This window comes from Acartia tonsa, chromosome 8, assembly GCF_053477335.1.
Source record: "Acartia tonsa isolate MP-2025a chromosome 8, ASM5347733v1, whole genome shotgun sequence".
Lineage (NCBI taxonomy): Eukaryota > Metazoa > Arthropoda > Copepoda > Calanoida > Acartiidae > Acartia > Acartia tonsa.
Window position 1 is genome coordinate 37,447,391 of NC_137267.1, and position 27,519 is coordinate 37,474,909.

Here is a 27,519-nt window from a genome sequence, read left to right on the forward strand (position 1 = left end):
ATATATAGAACAATAGAGGGAATGATAGAAAAAAATACTATAAAGATATATTAGATAAACAGAAAAAAAAGATTAATGGAATTAAAGATATATTTCAAAGTCAAGTTAATATTTACAGTGTCTAAATATAACCACCTCTTCAAAATCTAACCGTATGACTAATGAATTCGATGATAGACTGTGAATTTAAAAAGGTACAAAAAAGGTAAGTAGAGAAAAGATAAATGGATAGAAAGCTGTTAGGGAGGAGAGAATGAGAAAAAAAAGAGAATGAAAGATAAAAGAACAGTAAACAGTTCCTAAATGAATCTCTAAAGTTATAAGTTATACATATGTCTTTTATTTTAAAAGCGGCTTTAGGGAACTCTCAATTAGGAGTAGAGAGTAATATAGCCTCAAACAGTATGAGTACAAAATTCGCGTGACCTAGGTGAAGCATTCCCTGAAATAGAAAAAACATTTGAATCAGTGGTCTGTGAGATCTTAACTGACAAACAGCAAGAATATCATTAGACTAACTAATGAGTTACTTTTATTTCCTCAAAGTTAATAAAGAGTCAATGAAGCTAAGTAGTGTGCTTCAAAATCTAGATGATCTAGAACTTAGTAAAAGTGTCTGACTCTGATTATAACGTAAACAAAAATAGCCAATGAAAGGTCAGTATACACTGTAATTGACCAATGGTAAAATTTATAGTGGCCTCTCATTGGCTATTTTTTTACATCGTATTATAGAACACTTTCCCCGACAGTAAATCAGTAAAACTAAAAATTAAAAGATCAGCCACTCGGGGTTAACAAAACTGGTATTAATGTTATGATTATTTTTTATTTGCTTATTTTGTATCACCCTAAGCCAAAATGATGCTGGGGTATAACTAAAAAAGTTCCAGATTGTGACAAATGGATTTTTCTGTGATTAATTGTATTTCAAATGACACACAACTTTTTCTGATTACCGTTCTACTTCATTAAATAGGTTTAATCTGCGGTTCAAAAACCAGTTTTTGTCGTCCCTGTGTGATATAGATTTTTTTGTAGCGATGCTACTTTAATAAAGTATGTGTTGCTTAATCATCTGGTAACAAAATTAAACAAAGGATGAAAGTTTTTCCGTAGGAAGTAAAAAAATTGTTTCGAGAAAAATGCAAGTAAAGTATTAAGGGATAAGGCATTTGATTTAGATTGATGTTTATCCACACCTTTGAGAAACAAAATAACTCCTTCTGTATATGACATTTATTGTTTAATACTTTGGACATTTTTAGATTGTACCATACAATCAATATTTATTAAAGGTACTCAAAGTTTGTGAGCAATCCAATGTGTAAGGCTGTTTAGAACTTTGGATACTAGTATACTTACTTTCTTATATCCTTTTTAAGACAAAAGAGAAAATAACAAAGATAATCTAAAGGAATATATAGCTTTGCTACTTTTAAATGTATTCATCCTTGCTTGTAAATGATTTATCTTTCCGTAAATGATATTTACTTTTTTTCAACAATTAAAGTTAAGTAAATTAAATATTGTCACTATTTGTAAAAAAATATGATTTTGATTCATCATCAAAAGCTATTAGTTTTGAATATCAATAATTCCGCTAATGGACCACACAAAAAAAATCTTGAGGGATAAGACAATGAACAATAAACTAATGGACATTCGATTGAAAATATGTAGAATAAAATCAACGAAAAAGGATTATACACTGCTTGTTTGAACCAACCAATCACGATTTAACTAAGGCATTAACATTGTTTAAGCCAACAAATGAGAGAATATTATAATTAAACTTTGGGTACTAGTACAGTTGACAGCCTAATGCCCCTCACTCCATGACCACACAACCATTATGTATATCACTGAACTTCATTTTAAACTTTTTAAAGGCGAAGCTTTTCTATAATTAGGGTAGGTCCGTACGTCAGTCCGTCACAGACTGTTAGCTCTTTTCGTTAATTTAAACAAGTTAGAATTGTCCTATCGATTCCAAACTTGGAATGATGTAGTAGTTAGGTACAAGTTAGAAAGATAGCAACTCTATAATTGTTACTAGAGTGTCCGCACGTCCATTTTTAACATGTTGATTTTTAACCTTTTTAACAACTAATTTTTATGTGATGAAATTATCCAATTGTTCTGATTTTTGGAATACTAATTCCTATAACAAACAAATACAATATTTTAGGCGAAGCATCTCTATAATCAAGTCCTAAAAATGTAAGCATATCCTTAAACAATATATGGAATTTAAGCAGTTTTTCAACAAATTTTACTTACAATCTTCAACTTTTATTAATTTATATTGTTATTATTTAGTTCTGAACTCTACAAGTGTTAATGTCCTTTTGTCCTAACGTTTCAGAGCTTCGCTTTTAATGGATGATGTCATCCTTGTTTTTGTAACTTTTTTTTAATAAACTTTGTTTCCATAGCAGTGGAGCTTCTCTTCATTAAAGCAATTTTACCCTTCATGTTCATTTCATTTTTAATTTCCATTATCAGCGAAAATCAAAACATACACATACATCCTATTATCTAAAGTGGTAAGGTTTTTTTGTTCTTCATTTTAGGAAAGCTTGACACAGGTCCAGGTATAGTTCTAGGTTTTTTTTTGAAATTTAAGTCTTGTAATGCTTTAAGGCTTTAATTCTTACCTTATCTTTACCCTTTACATACAGAGCCCTTAGATGCTAGGGGCACAGTCACTATTTCATGATAAAATAATAAGATTTTCTTTACTTATTTCTATAACATTTTAACAATCTATCTACAATTAGACGTAATCATTTTTGTTAATCGTATGATTTTTAATTATTGGAAGGTATTGTCAATAATAAATTTGTTGTAAGTACTTTAACCTTGGTTGAAAACAACAGAGTACATTTTAAATTGATTTATCTGGAGCACAAAAAGGAAAGTATACAATCTTTGACATGTATAGAAAATATAAAAATAAATGTAAGTTCTAAATAACGCAACAACTTCACACAAAAAATAGAAAGTTTCTTATGGACGTACAGACATTTAGGTAACAATTACTACGCTTTCTAAATAGTACCTAACTACTACAGGAATCAGAGGAAGGGCTCTCTGTTACAGATGGACGGACGGACGTACGGACTGACCCTAATTCGTTTTTTATAAAGAGAAAAAAATCCGCCTAGCGGTTTGACAAGTCTCTAGAGAAAAAGAAACTAATTTAGTTCACATTTTATTATTGTTTTCTTCTTCAGATTCTAAATCCCTCCCCTGGTTTGTGGGACGCCAAAACATTTAGGCAGACAACAACGTTCCTCTCATTTATCAATATTTTAGGGTTAAACTATTTATGCAGTATCATTTCTCATCTAGATGTATCTAAAGTCCCTCCCCCCCCTCCAGATAATATTGTTTAAGAAAATATTATTCGAATAATAAAAAGTTATTATTGCTTTAGACAATAACGGTCATTAAATTGTTAATTACATATAAAAATTTAGTTTCTATTATTTGGCCAATAATATTTTCATGCATTAGTCGTGTGCTTGTTGGACACATACACACACACATTCACAAATGAGGAAAATAAAAAGCACACATTTAAAAAAAAAATTATAGATCTTAAAATCACGAAACAAATCTTATATCTTTTAAAACTTCATTTAAAAATTAAAGGGGGTCGAATATGGAAAAATTGAAATAAGATTGAAACTTTTTGTCATTAATCAGTATATGGGTTAAGACATGAATCTATTTATTAAAATTGTTTGTGTTAGAAAATCCAGACATAATGGAATAGGTAAAGAACTAAATTCTAAACATGAGAACTAAAATGATTTATAAAAGCTTTAAATTGTTAGTTTGTCCTACATTTACCTTTTATTTATAACATTTGTTGACTCAATGTTTTTTTGAGCTCTAATGATTTCAGTAATCATTCAATAAAAGTAGCTGTCAGAACTGCATTCCTAAATGGAGGTATCCCTTGTCTAAGTATGGCAGGTGTCCTCTACAAACCACCCTTACAGAAGGATGAAAATAATTCAATTGTTATTACAGTAAGGGGGATGGGGGGAGGGTAATTAGACTGTAAATTGCAAAATTAACAAACTTAAAAACTTTAGGTACTTTATTTTTTAACCAACAACTTTAAAGAAGATTTTTTTTTCATCATTTAATATGTATATCAATTCAACCATTCATAATATTATCCCTTAATCCTTAACGGTCGGAGTGGGGGGGCGTTGAACGCCCCTCTATCCAGTTTTTTCTTTCTCATTTTCTGTGTGTGAAAGATGAAGAGCCCAAACTGCGTGACTTTTTAAGTATGGGTATGACACATAACTGAGTGTTGGAATTTTTTGAATATCTCCATCCTGGCGGGCACAGGATTCCAGCAAACCTGGCAGGGTCATCCAGGTAAAAAGCAAAAGTAGTTTTTTGACTTAAACAAAGCATTTTATCTTACTAAAATCCAAAATATGCTCTAGTAGTACATTCTCATATAGAATACAGGTGTTAAAGTCAATTTTAGGTTCCAGGTATGATCCTGCAGGTCCTGATCCACCAGGTCTCCAGAAATCTTTAAAAGGCTCCTGTGACCGCAATTTTTGACTTAAAGACTTCAAATTTTAAACTTAAGCTTTCCTTACATGTCTACATAACGTACATTTACGTATTACAACTGCGACCGCTGAAATTTATATTTTGATATTTCTAATATAAAATTTACATAAAGATAAACCTTTTCAAAAATAAGAAAATTACAGCCGTTTGAAATTTTTCAGTAAAAAAGGACCTAAAAACAAAGATTGTTAAATAAAGGGGTGAAGGAAGCGAAAATTGACTTTGACTCACTTAAAGTCGGAAATTCATTATCAAACAGCCCTCTAGCTCTAATAGGAACTGAGCTAATAGGGGGAAGGCGTTGAACGCCCCCCCCCCCCCGACTGATTAAGGTGTGGCAAGGGGCCCGACTGTAAAGGGTAAATGTAGATTAGTTGGTTCATTAAGTTGAGTATCCTAATGTTTTAACAACTAATTTTATCTACATTAGTCCATAAGGGGTAATTTTGAGGATCATCATTGGGGATGTACATCAATTTATTTACCATTGTTTTATCCACTTAGTCCCAGCAATGTAATGTTTTTAGTATACTTACATTTCCATCTATTCTATGTAGTTGTAAACTTTTAGGCACATCTAGTTCAAGGCAAAGTGTATTTACCACATACTGTCATAGACAAAAAAATTATTAGAAAATCTTTAAATAACATAGAGCTGAATACTTTTGAATTGAAAATAGGTCATTGAGTCACAAAACTACTATGCAGTGGCTGTTAAAAGTTATCTGGAGACCTATAGGATCAGGGCTTAGAGGATCATACCTTCAATTGGGAATCGTCTAGGACACCTATATTTATATTTTATTTTTGAGGCTTTTCTATAATTTGGGTCTTTCTGTCCATAGGAATCATCATGCAAAGTTTGAAATTCTAACATGTCTTTTTTAATAGTTAATTCATACAAAAAATGTTGTCAAAAATTAAATAAGCATACAGACTTTTTGGTAACAATTATAGAGTTGCTATGCTTTCTTATTAAAAATTAAATAAGCATACAGACTTTCTGGTAACAATTATAGAGTTGCTATGCTTTCTTATTCGCACCTAACTGTTTAGGAATCATCAAGCAAAGTTTGACATTGGTAGGACAATTCTAAAATTCCTAAATTAATGAAAAGAGCCAACTCTTACCAATGTACTGACCAACCCTAATCATAAAAAAGCTATGCTTTTAAAAAAATAACAAGATTAGGTCACATCCTTCTTTATCCATAGTCCTACTGGTTGTAGTTAAACTACACTATTTAACTTAGGTTGAAGAAACAGTATTTTTGGTTTAATTTTATTTTGTATATGTTTGATTAAATATAGTTTATGATACATTATGGGTGATTAAATATGTATAAAGCTACATTATTGTTGATTAAATATAAAACTACATTATTAGTGATTAAATATAAAGCTACATTATTGAACAATAACAAACACTGAATTCCTCCCCCCCTAAATCTTTGAAATAAATTATGAAAATGACGGTTGGAAGGGAGGAGGGGGGCTAGTTAATCATCAATTTGTTTATTACTTTAGAACAAATTAAGTTAGATTGCTTAGGTTACATTGGGTTCTAAGTAGCCCTGTAGATATAGACATCACAGGGTTTAGGTCCCACATAGGGTTTAGGCATTTGGAAATAAAACTAACTTTAACACACATCAAATTAAATGTATCCCAAAGAAAGGAAATATTAAGACACTTTTTTAGACAATTCTCTAATTTTTAATATTGTAAAACAAATATCAATCTATTAAGAACAGCAATTACTTAGCAACCAAACACAAAAAAATTTTCATGTAATAAATTATAAAATAATAGCAACAAAAAAAATATTGGCATGATATAATTTCCATATGGTGATGTATTCACAAAGATTTTTAGATTAAAAAAGAAACAATAGTAAATTAATCAAAGGTTATGTTTTTTAATAATTAGAGTAAAGCTGCAGGGCAGGCGCAATTGTAAGAATTTTCCAGGGCTCGGCAGCCGCGCATCAGCAGCCTTTAAGCCTCAGGGTAACCTTTTAAAATTTCAAAAAATTTTTGGTAGTGTAAACCTGACCCAAATTTGGCATTATAGACGTCTAAGCATGGTAGTAAAATGGTGTTTAACCCCCCCCCCCCCCCCTTTAGATAAAACTATGAAACCCCTTCTTTTACCAGCCCTCCCCCCCAAAAAAAATTTAAATAAATACATTATATTACCTCCTAACCTAAAACTTTTTAAAACCTCATTTTATCCCTCTAAAAATAAAAACTTGAAACCTCCTTGTTTTAATTTAAGGCTTTGTAGCAGCTGACGCTTGGCTGCCGAGCCCTGGAATTTCATTTATAACTTTTTGATAATATGATATTTTGGAAGTGATGACACCATACATAAAACATAATTTCCAGTATGGCTTCAAAACCAATTAATATCCGCTAGATTAGAACCGGTTTTTAGCAATAATAAAAAAAACAAGTATAGCATCTTTTTACAGACATTTTTAAAAAAATATTAAAATATAAATCTTTAAATTGATAGCAGATTTGTTAGCCCAGGCATCTGCTCTTTTGTAAACAGAACTGGTTTTAATCTTATAATTTTTCATTTTAATATCCCCAGAAAGCTGTTTATAAAATAATGTGATTATTATTATTCTTGTTTTCATTATAAATCAATAATAACTTGATTATTTTTTTTCATTAAAAAAGAAACATAGAAGGAAAAATTTTCATTTATATAAATGATTTTATGAAATAATCATAGATTCATAAATTCTATTACATTTTTAATGTTTAAGTTTCATAAATATGAAAATACTGCATGCATCCAACCACTGAAATCATAATTTCAATAAATCAATAATTTTACGTGTTTGAAAAAGATATATTAAAAAACATTTATATTTATATTTATCAATTTTCTCGTATTCATTCGAATCCGGTGGATAGGAACCGATTCTCATCCATACGAAAAAACTATGTCTCGCATCGTATTATATCCAGCTTTCTACGAAAATAAAAATGTAAAATTATAAGATTAAAACCAGTAGGGCTAAAAAAAAACTGGTTTTAATCTTATAATTGTACATTCTATATCCGCGGAAAGCTGTTTATAATACGATGCGAGTAATAACTTTTAAACAATTTTGCTTTAGATGATATTATTACAGTCCTATTTCATTTGTTCATGAAAATAGTTTTCAATTTAATAATTTTTACCATAAATATCTTTTTAATCAAATGATCTTAAAAATAAAGTATTACAAAATTTAATAATGATAAATGCTTCCTTTAAAACTTGCTTACCAAAAAACATTTTGAATAATAAATTGAAATATAATAGATTTATCCAAACATTGGATAAAACATATGCAGGCAATTTTAGAAGTTTGTCTTGTAGATGAAGAAGTGTGTGTTTTTAAACATATGCCAATGGAAGTTCAGTTTAAATGATTTTACATATCCAGTCTCCATGCATCTTTGACATTGATTATGAGTAGATTCTGATATTTGCCAGATTAAAAACTATTTTTTAAATTTTCCAAATCAAAGAGACAGTTTTCTTGTTGGCCATTTCTTTGAGATTGCTGAAAATCCTAAAATCAAAATCACATTTGTAAACAACAGACAACAATAGGGATTGGATGTTTTAGCTGTATTGGTACTAGAACCAATGCAACTTTCTTGGGCTAATTTTAAAACCATTTTACATCTCAGTCAATTTAGCTGGACAATAGCTTAAAAATGTACCCTCAATTATTTACCTGCCTGGTTACCAAAGACAGAATATTATGCATATTAACCCTTACAGATCTAGTTTTTTCAATGACATTTTTTTTGTAGGTAAGATAGAGATCTGTGACTATGACTTTTTAAGTTTAATAGGTAATTATAAGTCGGCTAGAGTTGATTTTATAAGGATATCTGGTCTGTGTCAGTCATGGTGTCCTGTCAAAGTTGGTTAGGTGGCACTAAAAAAAGAAAAAATTCTAAATAAATCTTAATTTCTACATTATGATCAATAAACATCTGAGAAAAGTGGAGTAATGACCGTTTGACTGCTCCCTGACCAATTTTATGATCGATTTTTTTGTCTGGCTTTTACTTAAGCCATATATCATGAATATCATGGCTTCAATTACAGATAGAGACCTATACATTTTGTGGATAAATTGTTAGCAATAATGAACTTCTGAAAATAGTAAGGTCATGACCGTTTGACCACTCCTTGACCGATTTTCTATTTCTTACCTGCAATTTTGTCATTTTTAAGTTGCAGAATTTTAAAACAGCTCTAGACCAGCCAATTTTTTTATGTAGTCTTGTATTGTGATTAGAAACAGATTAAAACATTAATTGGCGCCACAAACCGCCGTTTTATCGCTGTAACCGCCAAAAATGGCAGTTTCCGTTATTTGCCATTTTTTGGCGATGGTTAGAAAAAGTAATATTTAATATTTTATTAAGGTGGGAATTGGGGTCTAATCTGTAAGCATTAAGATTTGTTTATCATCAATTTAGCTATCCAAATCATTTTAATACCATCTCTTGTTTAAATATACCTGAGGCATTTGGTTATAGTGACGATATCTCCATGGTGTGCTATCAGCTGATCCCATCTCTCTAAAATAAGTAGAAATGTTGAACTTGTGTACTTCATAGTAAAATGTTCCTGGTAATGATTATCTCAAAAAATTAACTTTAAAGGCTGCTAACAACCAAATGCAATCCCCTCCCCCTTTGGTTTTTTTATCCCATTTCATAAAAATCTGTTGCCATTTTCCGTCTACTGACGGCTGGCAGCTGCCAAGTACATCTGCCGCCACAATTTTTTTAAATTTTGCAAGACCCAAACTTATAAAAAACTTCATTATCATATTTATGTTACTTCTTATGTTACAGTTACTTCTTTACAAATCTTTTTGGTAATATAATAGATATAGTAAATGATAGCTACACTGTTTAAAATAATTTTTTCATTTAGTATCAATTGATACCCTGGGGAGTATTGGAACCGTAAGTATGACTTGAACAAAACCTAAACAAAACCTAAACAAATGTACATACACTGTAACAGATAATTTTCAAACACAAGAAACAATAATACATTTTTAACTGCATTGTTTTGAAGTTTATAAACAGACTGAAGCAAATTTGTTCATACTTTTTCATTCTTTACATGTTATGTAAGTATCTATTGTATATACTGTATGAACATTATCCTTTTTTTGTCAATTCTATTGGTTAAGTTTTGAGGTGAAGCTTCATGATTCGTCAATTTTTGAGATTTTTGATTGGCTAGTTTAACCCATTAGTGACGAACCGTGTATTAAAACCCGGTTCCAAAAAATGGAAAAAAAAACGGTTTCCAGTCTTCAAATTTCATCATCCTTTTGTGAGCCTCCCCTTTACTCCGTTCTTTATCTATTGTCCCTGAAGAGAAGTCTCAGATATGGATCTACCAGAGGTGGCGTTCTAAAATTATTCCGCTATTAGCTAGATTGAATATTAATCTTTTTCTTCCATTGTCCTATCCCTGTTTAAAATATTAAAGTATTTCCTCTTTCTTTAAAATTAGGATCCTAATACTTTTTATTTCAAATTATCGTCCTGAAAGGGTTAAAATGTTTTGTTAACTGTTAAATTTTAGTTCAATATCTGACCACATTACGCACGTATCGCTAGTATCAAATTATTTTAAAACTAAGTTTTCTTTTATTTACTATATTATAAATTTGAATTTTCTGTTTTATGAATATAAATTTAATACTTCAATATAATTCAAATAGCAACATGAAATAAAAAAAAAGAATTTATTCTTCAAGCAGTAAAATAATGGGTCATATCGTTCTGGTCAATGGGAGTTTATTATGGATTATTGGAGCACTATGAGTTTTAAACATTTAATCCTTGAAAAACTTGAGCTCATATATAGACATTTATTTCCTATATAGATCTGACATGGATCTTGAAGCAATAAAGCAGGCTGTTTTGTAAATGTTAAAAATTGGAAGAATCTATTAAATAAAAGTTATCGCAAATATACTTAGTAAATGATATGGATAATATGGATCAACCGCGAAAAAAAAGGTGCTTTAGGAAAACGTTAATAACTTTTTTGTTTTTATAGTTAAGTTGCTGATTTTTTTTTGTGAAATCTAATGTTTATTGACAGGTACATCTATTTTTGAATTCGTTTTATTCAAATTATCATTTTTTATATGATTTTTTTATCATTTTTTTACGCCCTATTAGGACCCGGTTCGGCATGGCCATAAATACAGACAGTTTTAAAACCCGGCTCGGTTTTGGTTTAATTACCCGGTTTTATCTTATCAACCATTAAATATTTTTTTATGATTTATTATTCTTGAGCCACCCTAATCAGTATACCCTAGTAATCTCTATATGTGTCCTCCAATAGTTTTATGCTCTTTTTCTGATATGTATCATCCAATTTTTATATGTTCTTTTTTTGTGTATGTGTGATGTATAGTCCCTTTCTTCCTGACTTAAGAGCAATGCATGTATTTTGTATTTTAGCTTTTAGTTCTTGTGTCAACCGTTTCGGAGCAAGACATTGCTCTGCAACACGACACGAACATAAAAGTGAATAGTTGTCTTAATATTTAATATTATAATTGTATGTTTATCTTGCCTTGAATTAATACACTTTATAAGAATATTTAGCTGTTTGTTCTTGCTATTGCTACACGTCATATGTCAGGTTTTAAAACTTCGACAAACGGGCTTTTTTACCCGGTTACGACGGCCGAAACTGGCCGAAACACTAAATTTGAAATAAATCGCTTCGTATATTACTTGTAGCCCTATAGATTACATGAGGTTGTGTAGTTTTCAATTACGGATCGTATCATAGTTCTAAAAAGTGTTCATCTCACTTTGGGCGTTCAAAAATTACATTTTTCATTTTTTTGTCGAAATAACCAGGTATTTAGGAAAAAGCGGCTTTTAATGCCGGCAGAAAACCACCCTAAACGGGTTTAATTACCTGTTGTGCATTTATGGCCATGCTGAAACGGGTTTTTTTGCAACTTTCCTGTGCACGCCACTAGAGCAAAACCAAAAAATTGGAATTCCGTTTTGACCATTATAAAGCTTCCCTGAAATTTTCAGCTCGATCGGCCCATAAAAGTGGCGCTCGGCACTAATGGGTTAATAGTTAAAATTAAGTTTTACCTGTAAAAATATAATATTTTAGGCCATTTTTATTTTTTTAAGTTTTTACTTTTTTTCAATTTTGCTTAGAATGGATTCGTAATATTTTTCTGATTCTAAAGGTATATATGAACCCATATTGTTTTTGTCTGTTTGAGAAAATATTTAGGTTTAAAGTTTTTATTAAACCGAGGTTAAAAAAATAGATTTTTTCAATAATTACTCAACAGAATTTTAAAAGTAAGGTGTCAAATTAAAGATCTTACTATTTTTGTTCATACTGGCAATTTTCTTCTTTTATTTTGTTGCGTTTTAGTACCTTAAAACCGACTTAATTATTTTTTTGAAAAACTTAAATTACTTCAAAAATAAGAGGTCTACAAAAAAACCGATTGCATATCTGAATTCTATGAAAAATTTTACATCTACTACTTACTAAAAGAACCGGCTAGCTATCTTAAATAAAAAGCAAGAAAGTTAATACACCTTCTTTACATTTAAATTATTGTTTTATGGCTCTGCTTGGTATGTTTGTTGATATCATAAAATGTATATGTACATTAAGATATATAAGTTTTCCGGAATTTTAATGTTAGGGGGAGATTTGAAATCTGCATCAAATTTTAAGGATTTTTTATAAAATTAGTTTTTTTGTATAATTCTTCATCTAAAAGCGGAAATGCATTTTAAATTAATTAATTTAAATCAATAGGATAGGTGGATTTTAAACTACCTGCGATCTAATTGGTTGAATGATGTACGCCATCAAATCAGAGCGCAGATTTTTTAAATCCACCAATCACAGATGCCAAAATTAATTAACTTAAATTGCATTTCCGCTTTTAGATAAAGAATTATAGAAAAAACGAATTTTATAAAAAATCCTCCAAATTTGATGCAGATTTCAAATCTCCCCCTAACTTTAAAATTCCGGAAAACTTATATATCTTAATGTAAATATAATAATCAAATATTATAAACTGATCTTTTATCCAAAGTAAAACAGTTTTATACTCTACAGGGTATCAAAAATTATGATAGAGAGTATAGTATTGAGTTTTATTACATATAGCGTATTGGATAATACTTTATAGGCACATTCTTTATTTAGTAATACATATTACTTCCAAGAACACTAAGTAATACTCAATACAGTATTGGAATCTTCCTTGTATCATAAGTTTTTTTTTGCTAGAACGTATGGGATGATACTATACATTAATGAAATTAATATATGAAATTATCTGATGCTAAAAAAAAATTTATTTTTAATAGTGTAACTCAAATATTAAAAAGTTTTTTTTCACAATAACCTTCTAAAAAATTATTTTTTTGTCATCAATAATGTATAAACAGTTTGACTTTTAAATACTAATTTTATTCTGTATTATTTATGCAGCATAAATGAATTCTAAATACTTTATCAATAAAAGTAGACTTAGATTTTGAAGGACAATTCAATTAAAAAGAATATATATATATTTTTTTCATATAAATATGTTAAATATTAAAATTCATGTATATCAATTTTTAAACATCCCCTCCCGTCCCCCCTGCTGATTTTTGTCTCTTGCTAAAAAATCCCTTTCAGTTTACTTTTAACATCCAGTTAAACTACAAGGTTAATCATATTACTTTCTGAATTTAGCAACATTTTCGGCCTTTATAGTTCTATAAATTTATTTTTACTCATCTTTTAATATGTAAATTAAATTAATACGATTTATGTCATTTTACTGAAGAGGGTGCAACACACCGTAATATATATTTTAATTAATAACTAAGAAGTATCAAAGACTTTTTCACTCAGTGAATTTATCACAAAAAATAACTTAACTAAATTCTAATGGGAGCTGAGACAATAGTGGTTGCATTCAACACCTCCCCCCCCCCCCCTCCCCCCTAACCAATTAAGGCCCCAAAGAGCTCTGACTATTAAGGATTAATAGGAGTTTATAATCCACAAAGCTAGACAAATACAAATTCAGCCATTACCTTCTAACAGGTGCTGGGGTGTAATGGTTGACTCGGTATTGTGGTGATGTTGGTGACATCTGTTGGCTTCCAAAAACAAACTTTTCCCTGTAAGAGGAAGGCCAATTTGGTGAGTGGAAGCTTTCCATTGACCTGGGTGGGAAGCTTGGTGGTGGGGTCAGCAGACTTTCTAAATATAATAATTTCTATAACAATTAGGTACAATTTAGGAAGCATAGCAAAATTGTTACCAGAATGTCCTTACATCCATTCTAAAGCATGCTAATTTTTACTTTTTGACAACAAACTTTTGTAAGATAATAATATCCAACTCATCTGATTTTTGGAATAATGATTCCTATTACAACAAGATACAATTTTATAAGTAAAGCATCTCTATAATCAAACTCTAAAAACTCATGTATGTTTTTAACCCTTACAGATCGGGCCCCAATTCCCGCCTTAATAGATTGGGGGGGGGGGGGAGGAGGGGGCTAATTTAGCCCCCCTCTATCTCGGCTCCTGGTACAGATAGAGACGTTTTTTTCTGGTGGTTCATGTGTATTTTTAGAGAAAATTACTGTTTCTAGTCATAGCGGCCTTACTGCTCATAAGCCGCTTTTTAGCGGCCAGCCGCTAAATATTAAAACAGCTGTAAAGTGGCCAATTTTAAAGCTAGGATAACCAAATTTTAAGACGAACTTTTATTTTTCATAACAAAAAAATTACTTTTTCTGACCATCGCCGAAAAACGGAAAATAACGGAAACCGCCATTTTCGGCAGTTACGGCGGTAAAACGGCGGTTGGCGGCGCCAATTAATATTTTTATCTGTTTTTGATCAGAATAAAAGACTACGCACAAAAATTGGCTGGTCTAGAGCTGTTTCTATACCAGCTTCGGCTTCTGGCAGCTAAAAACACGGCAAAATTGCAGGTAGGAAATAGAAAATCGGTCAAAAATCGGTCAAGGAGTGGTCAAACGGTCAAGACCTTACTTTTCACAGAAGTTCATTATTGCTCAAGGATTTACCAAAAAAGTTATAGGTCTCCAGCTGTAATAGAATACACGATATTCATGATATATGTTCTTAGTAAAAGCCGGACAAAAAATCGGTCATACAATCGGTCAGGGAGCGGGCAAACGGTCAAACCATCATGTTCTCAGATGTTCATTGATATCTAAGCATTCACCAAAAAAAATTTTAGGTCTCTACCTTATACACAAAAGTCATAATTTAGAAATTAGGATTTATTTAGATTTTTTTACAATTTTGACACCACGACCGACACAGACCAGATATCCTTGTAAAATCAACTCTTGCCGACGTATAATTACTAAACTTAAAACAATATCCTGTATTTATAAAAAAAAAAAATTTTAACCTATTTTTCAAAGGGGTATCAAAAATATACTCTGAAACTTGTAGACCCCCAAATAACTTTTTTGGGGCATTTACAGTTTTTTATTTACCATAGACTGAGAATTTCATTATAGATCTCATGGATTTTTTTATTTCAATTGCTTAGACTTAGAAATTTATATTCCACTTTTTAAGTACTGATGTTATTGTTCGTTTGTCCTTCCTTCAGACTTTCGAGCATAGACGTCCAAGGGGAGGGGGTAATGGGTCGATTACCCCCCCCCCCCATTTAAAATTTACCCCTACCCGGGGGGTGCCGTAGGCACCCCCAACCATTTAGGAGGGGGTATTTACCCCCCCCATACAATTTTGGGGGGGTAAATACCCCCCCCAAAATAAAAAATTTTTAATACTAAATATTTAATAAAATTTAAATTACCCCCCCAAAAATTTTACCCCGGGGATAAATTTTGGGGGGGGGGGGTAAACTAAATTTCGGCGCGCTTCGCGCGCCATTTTACCCCCCCCCCCCAAATACGAATTACCCCCCCCTTAAAATCTTTTACCCCCCCCCCAAAAAATAGCTTGGACGTCTATGCTTTCGAGCTTCACTTTTATGGATGTTGTCATCCTTGTTTTTATCTGTATCTAATTTCATGAGAAAGAATATTGGGCATAAATAATAAACAGGGACACATCCAACTACTGAAATTAAAGGATGACAAAAGTCATAAGTAGCACTAAAAATTCATGGAAGGACAAACAGACACAATGTAGAGAAGTTATAAAATAGAAGTTCATTTGATTTGTCATAATTCTTAGAATCCTTTCCGAAATATTAGTAAAAAAATATTTTAATGTTTTTCTGCATGTCCAACAGACTGGTGGATAAAAATTAAACTTGGACGGACTGATAGACAGACAAAGTGAATTACAGGGTAGCTTTACTACTAAAAATGTATGAAATAATTACCTTGATGTATTTGAGGAATTGAAACTGCCTCACTTCTATAGGTATTTATTACATTAGATTTCTTTCAAATAAAGTATTCTGTATGTTTAAGAGGAAGCAAAACATTTTAACAAATTTTCCTTTTACTTTCTAAATAAACAAGGATGACAACATCCATAAAAGCGAAGCACTGAAACGGTAGGACAAACGGACATTAACACTTATATATTGTCAGAACTAAATAATCAAAATATAAATATATAAGAGTCGAAGCAAAATTCTAAGTAAATTTGTTGTAAAACTGCTTTATACATGATAATGTTTATGGACATACCTACATTTTTAGGACTTGATTATAGAGTTGCTTCGCTTATAACATTATACTTTGTTCTCCCAGGAATCAATATACCAAAAATCAGATCAATCGGATGATTTGATCACATAAAAATTTGTTGTTAAAAAAGTAAAAAAATCAACATGTTTAAAATGGACGTACGGACATTTTGGTAATGATTATAGAGTTGCTACACTTTCTAAATTGTACCCAACTATTAAAGGAATCACCGTGCAAAATTTGAAATCGATAGGACAATTCTAACATGCCTAAATTAACGAAAAAAGCTATCCGTTACGGACGTACGGAAAGACGGACGGACGGACCGACCCTAATTATAGAAAAGCTTCGCTTTTAAAAATGCATTAGATGGACATACTTATTTACATTTTTTTAGGGCCCTTCAACCAAAAAATGTAATAAATCTTAAATGGTATACAGGTGTATGTAGAGAAGGCAAAACAAATACCTTTTTAAAATCGTATTTCTAAAAAACTCATTAAAAATTTAATGTTCCTAAAAGATCCAGTTGTTCTTGTTCTCTCACTTTCTTCATCTCCTCCCTAAACAATTGGTAACATGAGATTCATATCTTGTTAGTAGTGTGCACAGGGTTTTGCAAACGGGTAGGCTTCACGCACCTATCTAACTTCCCAACCACCTACTGAAAAGAGAAACAAGCCTCCCTGAATTAATAAAACTTGTAGGAGGGTTTATACTTTTTTTTTTGCCACGGAGGGAAAGGAAAACGGCAGTTAAACTTTTTTTCTCCATGATATACAACTAAAGGCAGATATTTTTGATCATGGAAAGAAAACGAAGTAACGGGTTTCGTCGTATTTTCACAGTAGCTTTTGATTAGTTTAGGTTAGGTTAGGTAAATGTAAATGATTGCCCCGCAGGGTAAATAGATTGACCATGCAGGGTTAGAGCCCCTCGCAGGGGCTAGAAGTAGGAAAAAAGATACTATGAAAATACGACGAAACCCGCTACTTCCATTATCCGATATTTATGTCTTAAAGTTTATATTATGCATGTTTGACCTGTCCTACCTGGCTGTTCCATATAAGCTCCCAGGTAGCTTCTTCAAAATCCAATTTCCATTGGAAGATATCACCTGAGAAATAAAACGATTAGGTCCATAAATAGCACAAGAATAACAAGCATTATAGATAGTGATACACAAATCCAGCACTTCTGTATATTGCAATTAGTGATTGAAAAGTTTGGACACTCAACTCAATGATACAACCAATGACATTTAAGTCCCCAAAGTTGTCAAGACAATGAATAAGAAAACGTTATTATAAAAACTATGAGGACCAGTGTAATCAACAGCCCAATGTCCCCTCCCTCCCTTGTAAACATTGCTAAATATAGACCCAAAATGAATATAAATGTATATTATTTTGTAAAAGAGTTTTGTGGTTATAAAGCAGAAATAGACAGAACAATAATATAAGTATAGACTATTCCATTTATGAAAAAAAATTTGATGAAAGCCATGCTTTTTCCACAATCAACATCAAGGTAAAATTACTTTTGACGAGCTTTACTCCTACACATTAATAAATGTGTTGATTTAAAGGTTTTCTTAATTGTTTTAACTCTGAAAATTGCGCGTTTTAGAACAAAATTAGTATCTCATTTTCAATGTGTTAAAGTTGTTAGCGTTGCTAAAGTCAAAATGAAAAAAAAATATTTTTTTATTATTTAAGGACTAAAAATACTTTTCTTTGGTACACTATCAATTGTTTAGGTATGTATGTTTATAATTTTAGGATGGTTTTTAGGCAAAAAAAAAAAATATTTTGTGAGTTTTACCATATTTCAGATAATTATTAATATATTAATTTAAGAATTTATCATGGCCCAAAAATATTTATAATTAATAACTTACTTTTAAACCTCCGAATTAGGCCTTTTCTGCCAAGAGCAGCATCTTTATGGGTTTTGTACTTAACAATGAGGCCATAATCAGTATTGGGGATCCGGTATAACACCAACTAAAATATGACAATCCTTTAAAAAAAAGTAACAGGACCCTTGTCTGTCTGTCTATACTGAAGGATATCGCTAACTGCTCAACCAATATGATTTTCCTCTACAGTGTAGCTTCTGATAGAACCTGGTAAGGTTTAAAGCTAATTTGGGGGAGGATACTAACACCCTCCCAAGAAAATTGCCAATAGAAAAACTTCAGCTAGACAAAAACTTTTTATTTTTAAAAATACAAGTTAAAGTAAATAGGAAAGGGACTTAACTTCCCCATCCCCCATCTCCAGGGCCTATAGAGGCCTCTAGGGGCGTAGATGCTAGTTATTACAATGGACAGGTAATACTGTAGTTTTCTGGTTTTAATTTTTTGACAATGCTTTAAAAACTAGAGCATTATGTGTGGCTTGGAATATCTTCTTTTTTGGTCAAGGGCAGAATTTTTTGATTCTGAGAAAGAAAGGGAGAGGTGAAAATTCACTGTTTAAAAACTATCTGAAACATATGGAAATTTATTAAAAAAAAGGTTTGACTCAGATCCTTTGTTGTTAAAAAAAAATAATATTTATACTAGTTTTACCTTTGTTACGGAAGTCTCTCCACGCAAAAGCTTGATGAGACCAGAAATGTCTGAGTTGCTTGAACTAAAAAGAAAAACAAATTAATACAAACATCAAACCAGACACAAAGAACAAAGCGGGGGCTGTATATTATCTTGTAAATTGGAAAAAATCAGCTAAGATTATTTGCTAACTTCATTGAGACAGACAAGCAATCATCCATTTACCAATATCTAACTAGCACTTCATAGATAACTAGAATATTTCTAAAAATATACCCCCCCCCCGCTTTTTTACTTCCACTTTCAAGATTTTTTGTCACCGCCCAAAATCAAAAGACTATAGGTATAGTTCCACTAGATTAAAACAATTCTGAACCATCATAAAAATACATGTTATAGTTTGCAATGGCCCTTTATCATTAGGTAGGTACTTTTTTACATTATTGAATTACCCCCCCCCCCCGTCCCTCCAAACACAAATTATCCCACCCCCTTAAAAAAAATTTACCAACCCCCCCCCCCCCACAAATAAAAAAGCTTGGACGCCCCTGAATATACATATGACAAATTACAGAAATTGTTACTTTGAGAGAGCTTATTTTTAAGGACAACTGTTTTAAATGTCCCTAAAGCTATACAAATAACAAGAAAAAATAAAAAGATTAAAACCAGTTTTATTAGACCCGAGATGCCGAAGGCACGGGCTAACAAATATTGTTATAATATTATTATGTACATTTTTATATTCGTAGAAAACTGGATATGATACGATACAACACATGATTTTTCAGCATGGCTGAGAACCGGTTCTTATCCACCGGATATTAATCAGATTCGAAGCCATGCTGGAAAAAATTACCTTTTGATGCACAGCGCTCTATTATCCCTGAAATAAAATAAAGGATAAAACCGAACAGTAGTATAACACTCAAATGTGTGAAAAAATATCATAAAATAAAGATGTAATTAACGACGACAAGCATAAAGTTTCATTTGACTTGTATGTTTTTTTTGGTAAACATGTTATTTATAAACAAATACAGCTATCTTTGTTAGCAGCTAAAAACAGGGTTACAGAGTAGATGATTCTCTATAAATCTGCTATATCTAATTACACCCAAAAATCATATTTCCCCATATAAATCTATGTATATCATATATATATATTTATAATATATGTATTTTTGTTTCCTTTCATTGCATTATTTATATACTAGCGGCTTCGCCCCTAGCCTCTAGGGGCTTCGCCCTATATAGTTTTGGGAAGTCAACCCTCCTTAATAGAAATATTCAAAAAATTATTCTTTGTTTAATTACTCTGTGGTAAAATTAAACCCAGGTTGTGCGCTTTATGCATAAAAATTTTAATTTGTACAAATTAAACCCAGGTTGTTTGCTGTATACACAAAAATTTCAATTCGTAAAAATTAGACCTAGGTTGTTCGCATACACAAAAATTAAAATTAAAAAAAAAATATTTTGATTTTTTTTTGGGGGGGGGGGGATTCATGGGGGCTTCGCCCCGCCCCATGTTGCAGTGGGGTTCCCCCACCCCAATTACTGGTTTTTGTTTTAAAAAAATTAAAAAAAAAAAATTTTGGAAGTGGGGATTTTTTTATTTTTGGGGGGGTTGGGGTGTCCCACCCCCCAAAAAAATAGCTTAAAACCACCAGAGGACCAGTAGGTATATTCCCAGAAGGGTAGAGCCTAATTTGATCAGCAGTTACTGAGATTTTACAAAAAATGTAAAAAAGAAAATTTTGGGGGTTGGATTTTTTTTATTTTTTGGGGGGTTGGGGGTGTAGATTAGCGGCTATGCCCCTAGAGGCAACTGGGGGCACTTGAGGAGGGGGGAGTTAAATCCCAAAACCAATTTTTTTATAATTTAGATTTTAAAAAAACAAATAAACAAATCCGAATTTTCAAAATAGCAGCTTCATTATTAGTTTAGGATGATTTTACTTCAAATATAAAATTGGTTACTAATTTCCATTGTTTTTTTTTTATTAATCAGCACCAATGAAGCAAAAGATCTCAAAATCAGTATTTGGGAAAAATACTGGTGAACCAAAAAAAAATATGAAAATCCAAAACAAATCAATAAGAAAAAGATTTTTTTGCACTTTTCTCCTCTTTTAAAGATTGAATATGATAAATTCACAATTTTTAAAAGGATTCATGCATTAATTACGATGAAATATAAATTAAGGTAGAAATTAATGAATTTTCTAAACAAAGAAATCATCCTTGCTTATTTTGAGAATTCAGATTTGCCTATTTTTTTGGTTTGCAGTGTATGATTAAATATTATTTTCACCTGCTTATCTTCACTGTTAAAATTTTGTCTCCAATCTGGTTGTTGTTGTAACAATTAACTGCACGCTGTGCCATTGCAGCATTCTCATACCTTAATTTTTATATTTAAAAACTTATAGACATATTTACCGCAGATAGTAAAATAAGCAAGATTAGTTTTCATAAATTAACACTTGTAGACTGTAAGAACTGAATAAGCAGAATATAAATTTATAAGTTTAATCAAAATGTTCAGTAAATTTGTTGCAAAACTGCGTAAATACAGGACACTGTTTAAGTACACACACAAAGTTTTAGAACTTGATTTTTGAGAAGCTTCGCTTATATCATTGTACTATGTTGTCTTAGAAATGAGTATGCAAAAAATCAAATGAATAGGATAATTTATACATCACACGAAAAATTGTTGTCAAAAAAGTAAAAAAATAGCATGTTTTCAGTGGACGTACAGACTTAATGGTAATGATTATACCTAGAGTTGCTACGCTTTCTAAATTGTACCTAACATTATAGGAATCACCATGTCTATAGGACAAATCTAACATGTCTAAATTAACGAAAAAAGTTAACTGTTATGTAAAAACGGACGGACCGACCTTCATTCTACAAAAATAATATTTCATTGGGCAACGCTTCGTAGTTTTGACTACCTTTTTATCTTCTCCCCAAATATTATTCTAGATTTATTTAGCTTGTTGGCTATACCTTATTCCTGCGTCCTTAGTGTCATAGATTGTTGATGCATGATTTTACAATTATAAAAATTGGGCAGAGAGTAAATTTTTCTACTTTCAAAAACATGTTTTTTTGTATGGCTTGATATAAAGACCAGACCATTGTAATTTATTTTTTTTTCTCTTCAAAATCTGTATGATAAGTTAATCTAAAGCAAATTTTTTTTAGTTTCAGAAGCATAGCATGAGCAAATTTGACAAGCAGCTAGAGCCATGTCACTCTGAATGACTGCGAACCCTTAATTACCTGACGTAGCAGAATCCTTTAGAGAGACCACTGAAATTCATCATAAGCCTCAACACCTGTATTTTTCCAATTCTAGAAGAAAAAAAGTAAATTATTATAACAGCCAATACTGCCCTCAATAGCATTAGAGTTAGAGAGAGACCAAGAGTTTTTTTGCCTACAGAATTTCAATGTCCCAACATGATCAGTTTGTTGACTGTTGTTTGTTTTTCTTAACCTAATATCCTTGGTGTCCTGACAGTAAAAGAGACATTATTCCTCGGCGTTATCCTCTAAGAAATATTTTTTTTCAATTTTGAAAATTTGTATACCGCCCTCCCCCCCCGACAGAACTATGTCTCTGGCAGTGAATAACTATTTCAGGTTAGGTTAGGTTATAGGATAGGGGGCCGAGCACCCGCGGATAGGCAGGCTAGGGGGGCCGAGCGCTGCGGATAGGCAGACAAGGGTGCCAAGCGGCCATGGTTCTGTCAAGGGGGGGGGGGGGGGATTTTTAAAATTGAAAAAAAATATTTCTAAGAGGGTAATACCTTTTTCTCGTAATTATCCTTGTGTGTGGACAAAGGTTCCCAAATTATTCTATCAATAATATTATTACAAAGCGAAAATGGTTTAACTTCTACCATCTTTGTTACAAAGGGTAGAATAGTTATTTCTTTCATTGAATTATAAACAGCTTTCCGCGGATATAGAATGTACAATTATAAGATTAAAACCAGTTTTTTTAGACCCGAAATGCCGAAAGTACGGGCTAAAAAAACTGGTTTTAATCTTATTATGATTGTACATTTTTATATTCATAGAAAGCTGGATAGAATACGATTCTAAACACAGTTTTTCGTATGGATGAGAACCGGTTCTTATCCACCGGATTCGAATGAATACGAGAAAGATATTTCAAGTTTTATCATGCGAGAATATTTTGAATACCCATTCCAGCATGATCAAAAGTACGAAAATAAAATGATCTTTATTTATTATTCAATAAAATGGCCTTTGTTTGATACGATACATGATTTTACAGTATGACTCAAAACAATGACTAATCCAGCGGATATAATTGAGTTTGGAATCCATACTGTAAACTCTCTTACCTAGCAAAGATGGGCACGAGCTCACTTATTTGTGTATGGTTGTAGAATCCAGCGGCATATACTTCTGTGCCCTCTTCTTCCTAAAATAAAATATATTCATAGTTATAGTCAAGGATAAGACAATGGCCGATAATAGTTATTTCTTTCATCGTATTATAGACGGCTTTCCGCGGATATAGAATGTACAATTATAAGAATAAAACCAGTTTTTTTAGCCCGTACCTTCGGCACCTCGGGGCTAAAAAACTGGTTTTAATCTTATAATTGTACATTCTATATCCGCGGAAGGCCGTTGATGATACACAAAATTAACATTAGATTAAAATTACTGGTTGAAAGTTTATACTTCAAATTATTTAACTAATCAAAATTCACCCAAGTCCCAAAAGTTGTTTAGCAAACAAATAAGAAAACGTTATTATAAAACTTTGGGGACCAGTGTAATAAACAGCCAATTGTCCCCTCTCTCTTTGAGTTAAAGTGCACATAGAAAATACCCAATAAAATATAGAGTAGCTGTGCTTACAATATTTATATCTAATTTTATCATTTGACGCAGTAGATTTAATTTTACTTTATATCTACACTAGCGGTTACGCCTCTAGAGGCCTCTATAGTTTTTTTGGGTGGGTGGTTGGGGGGTATTTTTCTAGTAAATAGAATAGTAAAGCCCAATCGGTTCAGTGCTTACTGAGATCTAAAGCTTCAGACAGACAACTTTATATGATTTGTCTAATTGTTAAATATATAATTCAATTAGAAACTTTTAATTTTCGATATACTCATCACCCCTCCCCCCCCCCCTTATTTTTAAAATGAATTTTAAAAAGATAGGGGGAGTGTTGTTTTTTTTCCTGTGCCTAACCCCTGCATAGGGCCCTTATCCAATGTAACCTAAACTAACCCGACCTAAAATTAGTTTCACCACGTTATTTTCAATTTATTCCAAAATAAAGGGACGAAGGGGTTTTCAGTGCTCACTATGGTTCTTTGAGTGAAAGCGTCGATTTTTAAAGTTTTGGTTTGAAGTTATGCAAAATTGTATCTAATGTTATATAATCTAAGTTGCTCTTTTCAAATTGGAAATTTAATAATAAACAAGGATGACAACATCCATAAAAGCGAAGCACTGAAACGATAGGACAAACGGACATTAACACTTGTCTAGTGTCTGAACTGAATAATTAGAATATAAAAGTATCGAAAGAGTCGAATCAAAATTGTAAGTAAATTTGTTGAAAAACTGCTTGATACAGGATAATGTTTTGGACATACTTACATTTTTAGGACTTGATTATAGAGTTGCTTTGCTTATACTATTGTTCTTTGTTGTCCCAGGAATCAATATACCAAAAATCAGATCAAACGGATAATTAGATCACATAAAAATTTGTTGTTAAAAAAGTAGAAAAATCAACATGTTTAAAATGAACATACGGACATTCTGGTAATGATTATAGAGTTGCTACGCTTTCTAAATCGTACCAAACTACTACAGGAATCATCATGCAAAGTTTGAAATCGATAGGACAATTCTAACATGCCTGAATTAACGAATAAAAGCTATCTATCTCGGACGGACGTACGGACGGACGGACCGACCCTAATTATAGAAAAGCTTCGCTTTTAAAAATGGCATCTACATAAACAGGTCAAATTAGAATGAGGGCTTTCCCACAAAGTGACTGTCGAGCACGGACTCCTCCCCCCCTATATTAATTTTTTAGTTGCTATGTTTTTGATAACGTATCATTAGGCCAAGTTTAAGATCAATAGGACAATTCTAACATGTCTAAATTTAAGATTAAAGCTAGTCATTATAACAATGTAAAGAGTCATGTATGACGTTATAAAAATACGTCTTAAAAGGAGGAATGAGAGGAAAAGTGGGAAAGGAAACCCATAAAAAAGAGATGGATTTAGACTATTTTTATGACGTCACGCTTGACACTTTCAAGCGCTTCCTATCCATTACAAACGGACGGACCAACCATAATCATATGTAGTAAAGTTATATTATATTTAGAAATGTTTCAATTCATTTAAAATCTATTTGGTCTTAATTGTCATGATAAATGTATATATTAAAAGAAGGTTTAGCAGAGAAAATAATAAATACTTACGTTTATTACACCCATTGCATCAGAGAAAATTAATTGTCCTTGGTTTTGTCTCACTTTGTAATGTTGGTAATCCGCACCCAGTTGTTTTATCCAATCCTAAATAAGAACAAATATGTCAACAACATCAATATCAATCAAGCTATATGTTGGACTAAACAGTAATTATACAGTAGGGAAATACAAGAGGGGGGGGGTGTAAAGGGGTGATTACCCTCTTTAAAATGAATTTAGTCCCCAAAATTTAAAATTCCCCCCCTCCTCATATAGAAAAGCTTGGACATCCTTGCCTATATGATTACACCACCAATTCGATTCAGGCACCCCAAAAGTTTTAAAGGGGGGATTCGGATGTGCCACTTTTTAAAACCAAAAGTAAAACGTGCATGATCTTAGCGCATAAAAGAGTTATAACTCTAAAATTCGCCACAGCAGTTGCTTTTGTGGAGAACAATATGAAACTGTGAAGAAACTGCGGCGGAATCGCCGCTCCCGCCGAAAACCGCCGTTTCCCACCGAATTTTTTTGCCTTTTATCGCCAAATTAGACAGTTCTCATTCATCTGAGATAAACTTTTTTTTCTCATAAAAATTCCCTTATATTTCAAACATGTAAATATTTTAAAAAAATTGCAAGTATAAAATCTTACAAGTGTCAAGTGAAAATATAAGCAAAATTTTTATTTTCTCAGATGATTAAAAATTGTCTATTATGGCGAGAAAAGGCAAAAAAATCGACGGAAAACGGCGGTTTTCGGCGGGAGCAGCGGTTTCACCGCCGTTTCTTCACAGTTCCATATTGTTCACCACTTAAGCAACTGCTGTGCAGAATTTTAGATCTGTAACTCTTTTATGGGCTGAGATCATGCAGGTTTTACTTTTGGTTTCAAAAGGTGGCACATCCGCCTCCCCCCTTTAGATTCCCCCCCCCCAAAAAAAAATAAAAAAACCTTGATCTCCTTGTTGTACAGTGTGCTTTTGTATTAAAATTAAAAATATTGAATATTTTATCTTATCCTTGTCAGCAATTCATTAATACCTTATTTTCTTCATTGGTGTGGTCATCAAAAAAAATATTATTTTTAGAAATAAATACAAACAAACCGAGATACAGACATACAGTGTAGAGGATTCTAAGCTTTAAAAAAGCACTTTTTAAGTTAAAAATCTTATTCAAGTACATTATCTATAATACAAAGTAGAACGATGTTTGTTTGTTTGTACCGAAGGATCTCGCTAACTGCTGAACCGATCGGACAGGGTAACTTCTCATAGGTCCCGAGAAGGTTTATAACTATTTTGGGGGGTGGTACCACCTTCCCATGAAAAATTACCCATAAAAAAATTACCCCCCTCTAAATTTTTTTTATAATCTTTTTTAATTCTAAAAAATGGGTTTTGGGATTCAATTCCACCCTCAAGTGCCCCAAGAGGCCTCTAGTATAAATATGAAGTAACACCTACATAATAATACTGATGAAAAAAAACCTACCCGACATTGTTTTTTACCTTTTCTTCACTAACATTATAAATGTGGTTGGGGTTGACTATTCCCCCCCCCCCCTCCTCAAATATCCCCAGAGGCCTCTAGGGGCGTAACCGATAGTATATCATATATATAGAATTTAACATTGAATGAATAATATGTATCACACTAACTATTAATTGCTTAATTTAGAAGGTTGTGGTTTTACACAAAAAATTAAATGCAGATACGAAAATGCACAGCGTACAAAAACGCGTGAAATAACTTAAAAATTTCGCGCGTTATTTTGTGATGTTTAGGTAGACAGTTTGAAAATGTTATCTTACCTGTGTTTCGAACTGAATGCCACTAGACATTTTTTTCTGAATTGAAATTTCCCAATGAATTTTTTTATAGATATCTAAAAACGATTAACAAGTATAGTATTATTTTGTGTGTGCAAAATATAGAAGATTAATTAAATATCCTAATATTTTTTTGTATTTTTTAAAATCAATCAATAAACAAGGAATATGATTAAGTTTACTTGAACGTACTGAACGCTGGACTAATATGGTTCTTCTTTACAATGTAGCT

At 31.8% G+C, this 27,519-nt stretch overlaps 1 protein-coding gene and 1 long non-coding RNA gene across 2 annotated transcripts; both read right to left on the reverse strand.

Moving 5' to 3' along the window:
* Positions 1-7,739: 7,739 nt before the first annotated feature.
* On the reverse strand, positions 7,740-16,986 carry LOC145325557 (uncharacterized). Its single transcript, XR_013881514.1, has 5 exons — positions 16,907-16,986; positions 16,078-16,112; positions 13,764-13,932; positions 9,152-9,212; positions 7,740-8,185 (listed from the first exon to the last, which is right to left on the reverse strand). It is a non-coding gene; the product is annotated as an uncharacterized LOC145325557 (long non-coding RNA).
* Positions 14,742-27,313, reverse strand: LOC145326599 (putative RNA-binding protein 46). Its single transcript, XM_080169970.1, has 10 exons — positions 27,270-27,313; positions 25,462-25,557; positions 23,339-23,418; positions 22,245-22,316; positions 21,265-21,354; positions 19,807-19,833; positions 18,966-19,029; positions 18,291-18,396; positions 17,443-17,507; positions 14,742-14,795 (listed from the first exon to the last, which is right to left on the reverse strand). The coding sequence occupies exons 1-10, from the start codon at positions 27,297-27,299 to the stop codon at positions 14,742-14,744; spliced, it is 684 nt and encodes a 227-aa protein (XP_080026096.1). The 5' UTR covers positions 27,300-27,313.
* Between the last annotated feature and the right edge of the window lie 206 nt (positions 27,314-27,519).

Excerpts from the sequence above, each read along its gene's own strand:
- LOC145326599 (XM_080169970.1), bottom strand. The coding sequence starts at position 27,299 with ATGTCTAGTGGCATTCAGTTCGAAACACAG. Across the intron at positions 23,419-25,461 it reads ATGCAATGGGTGTAATAAAC|GAAGAAGAGGGCACAGAAGT; the intron begins GTAAGTATTTAT and ends ATTTTATTTTAG. Across the intron at positions 18,397-18,965 it reads GAGAGACTTCCGTAACAAAG|TTGGTGTTATACCGGATCCC; the intron begins GTAAAACTAGTA and ends GTCATATTTTAG.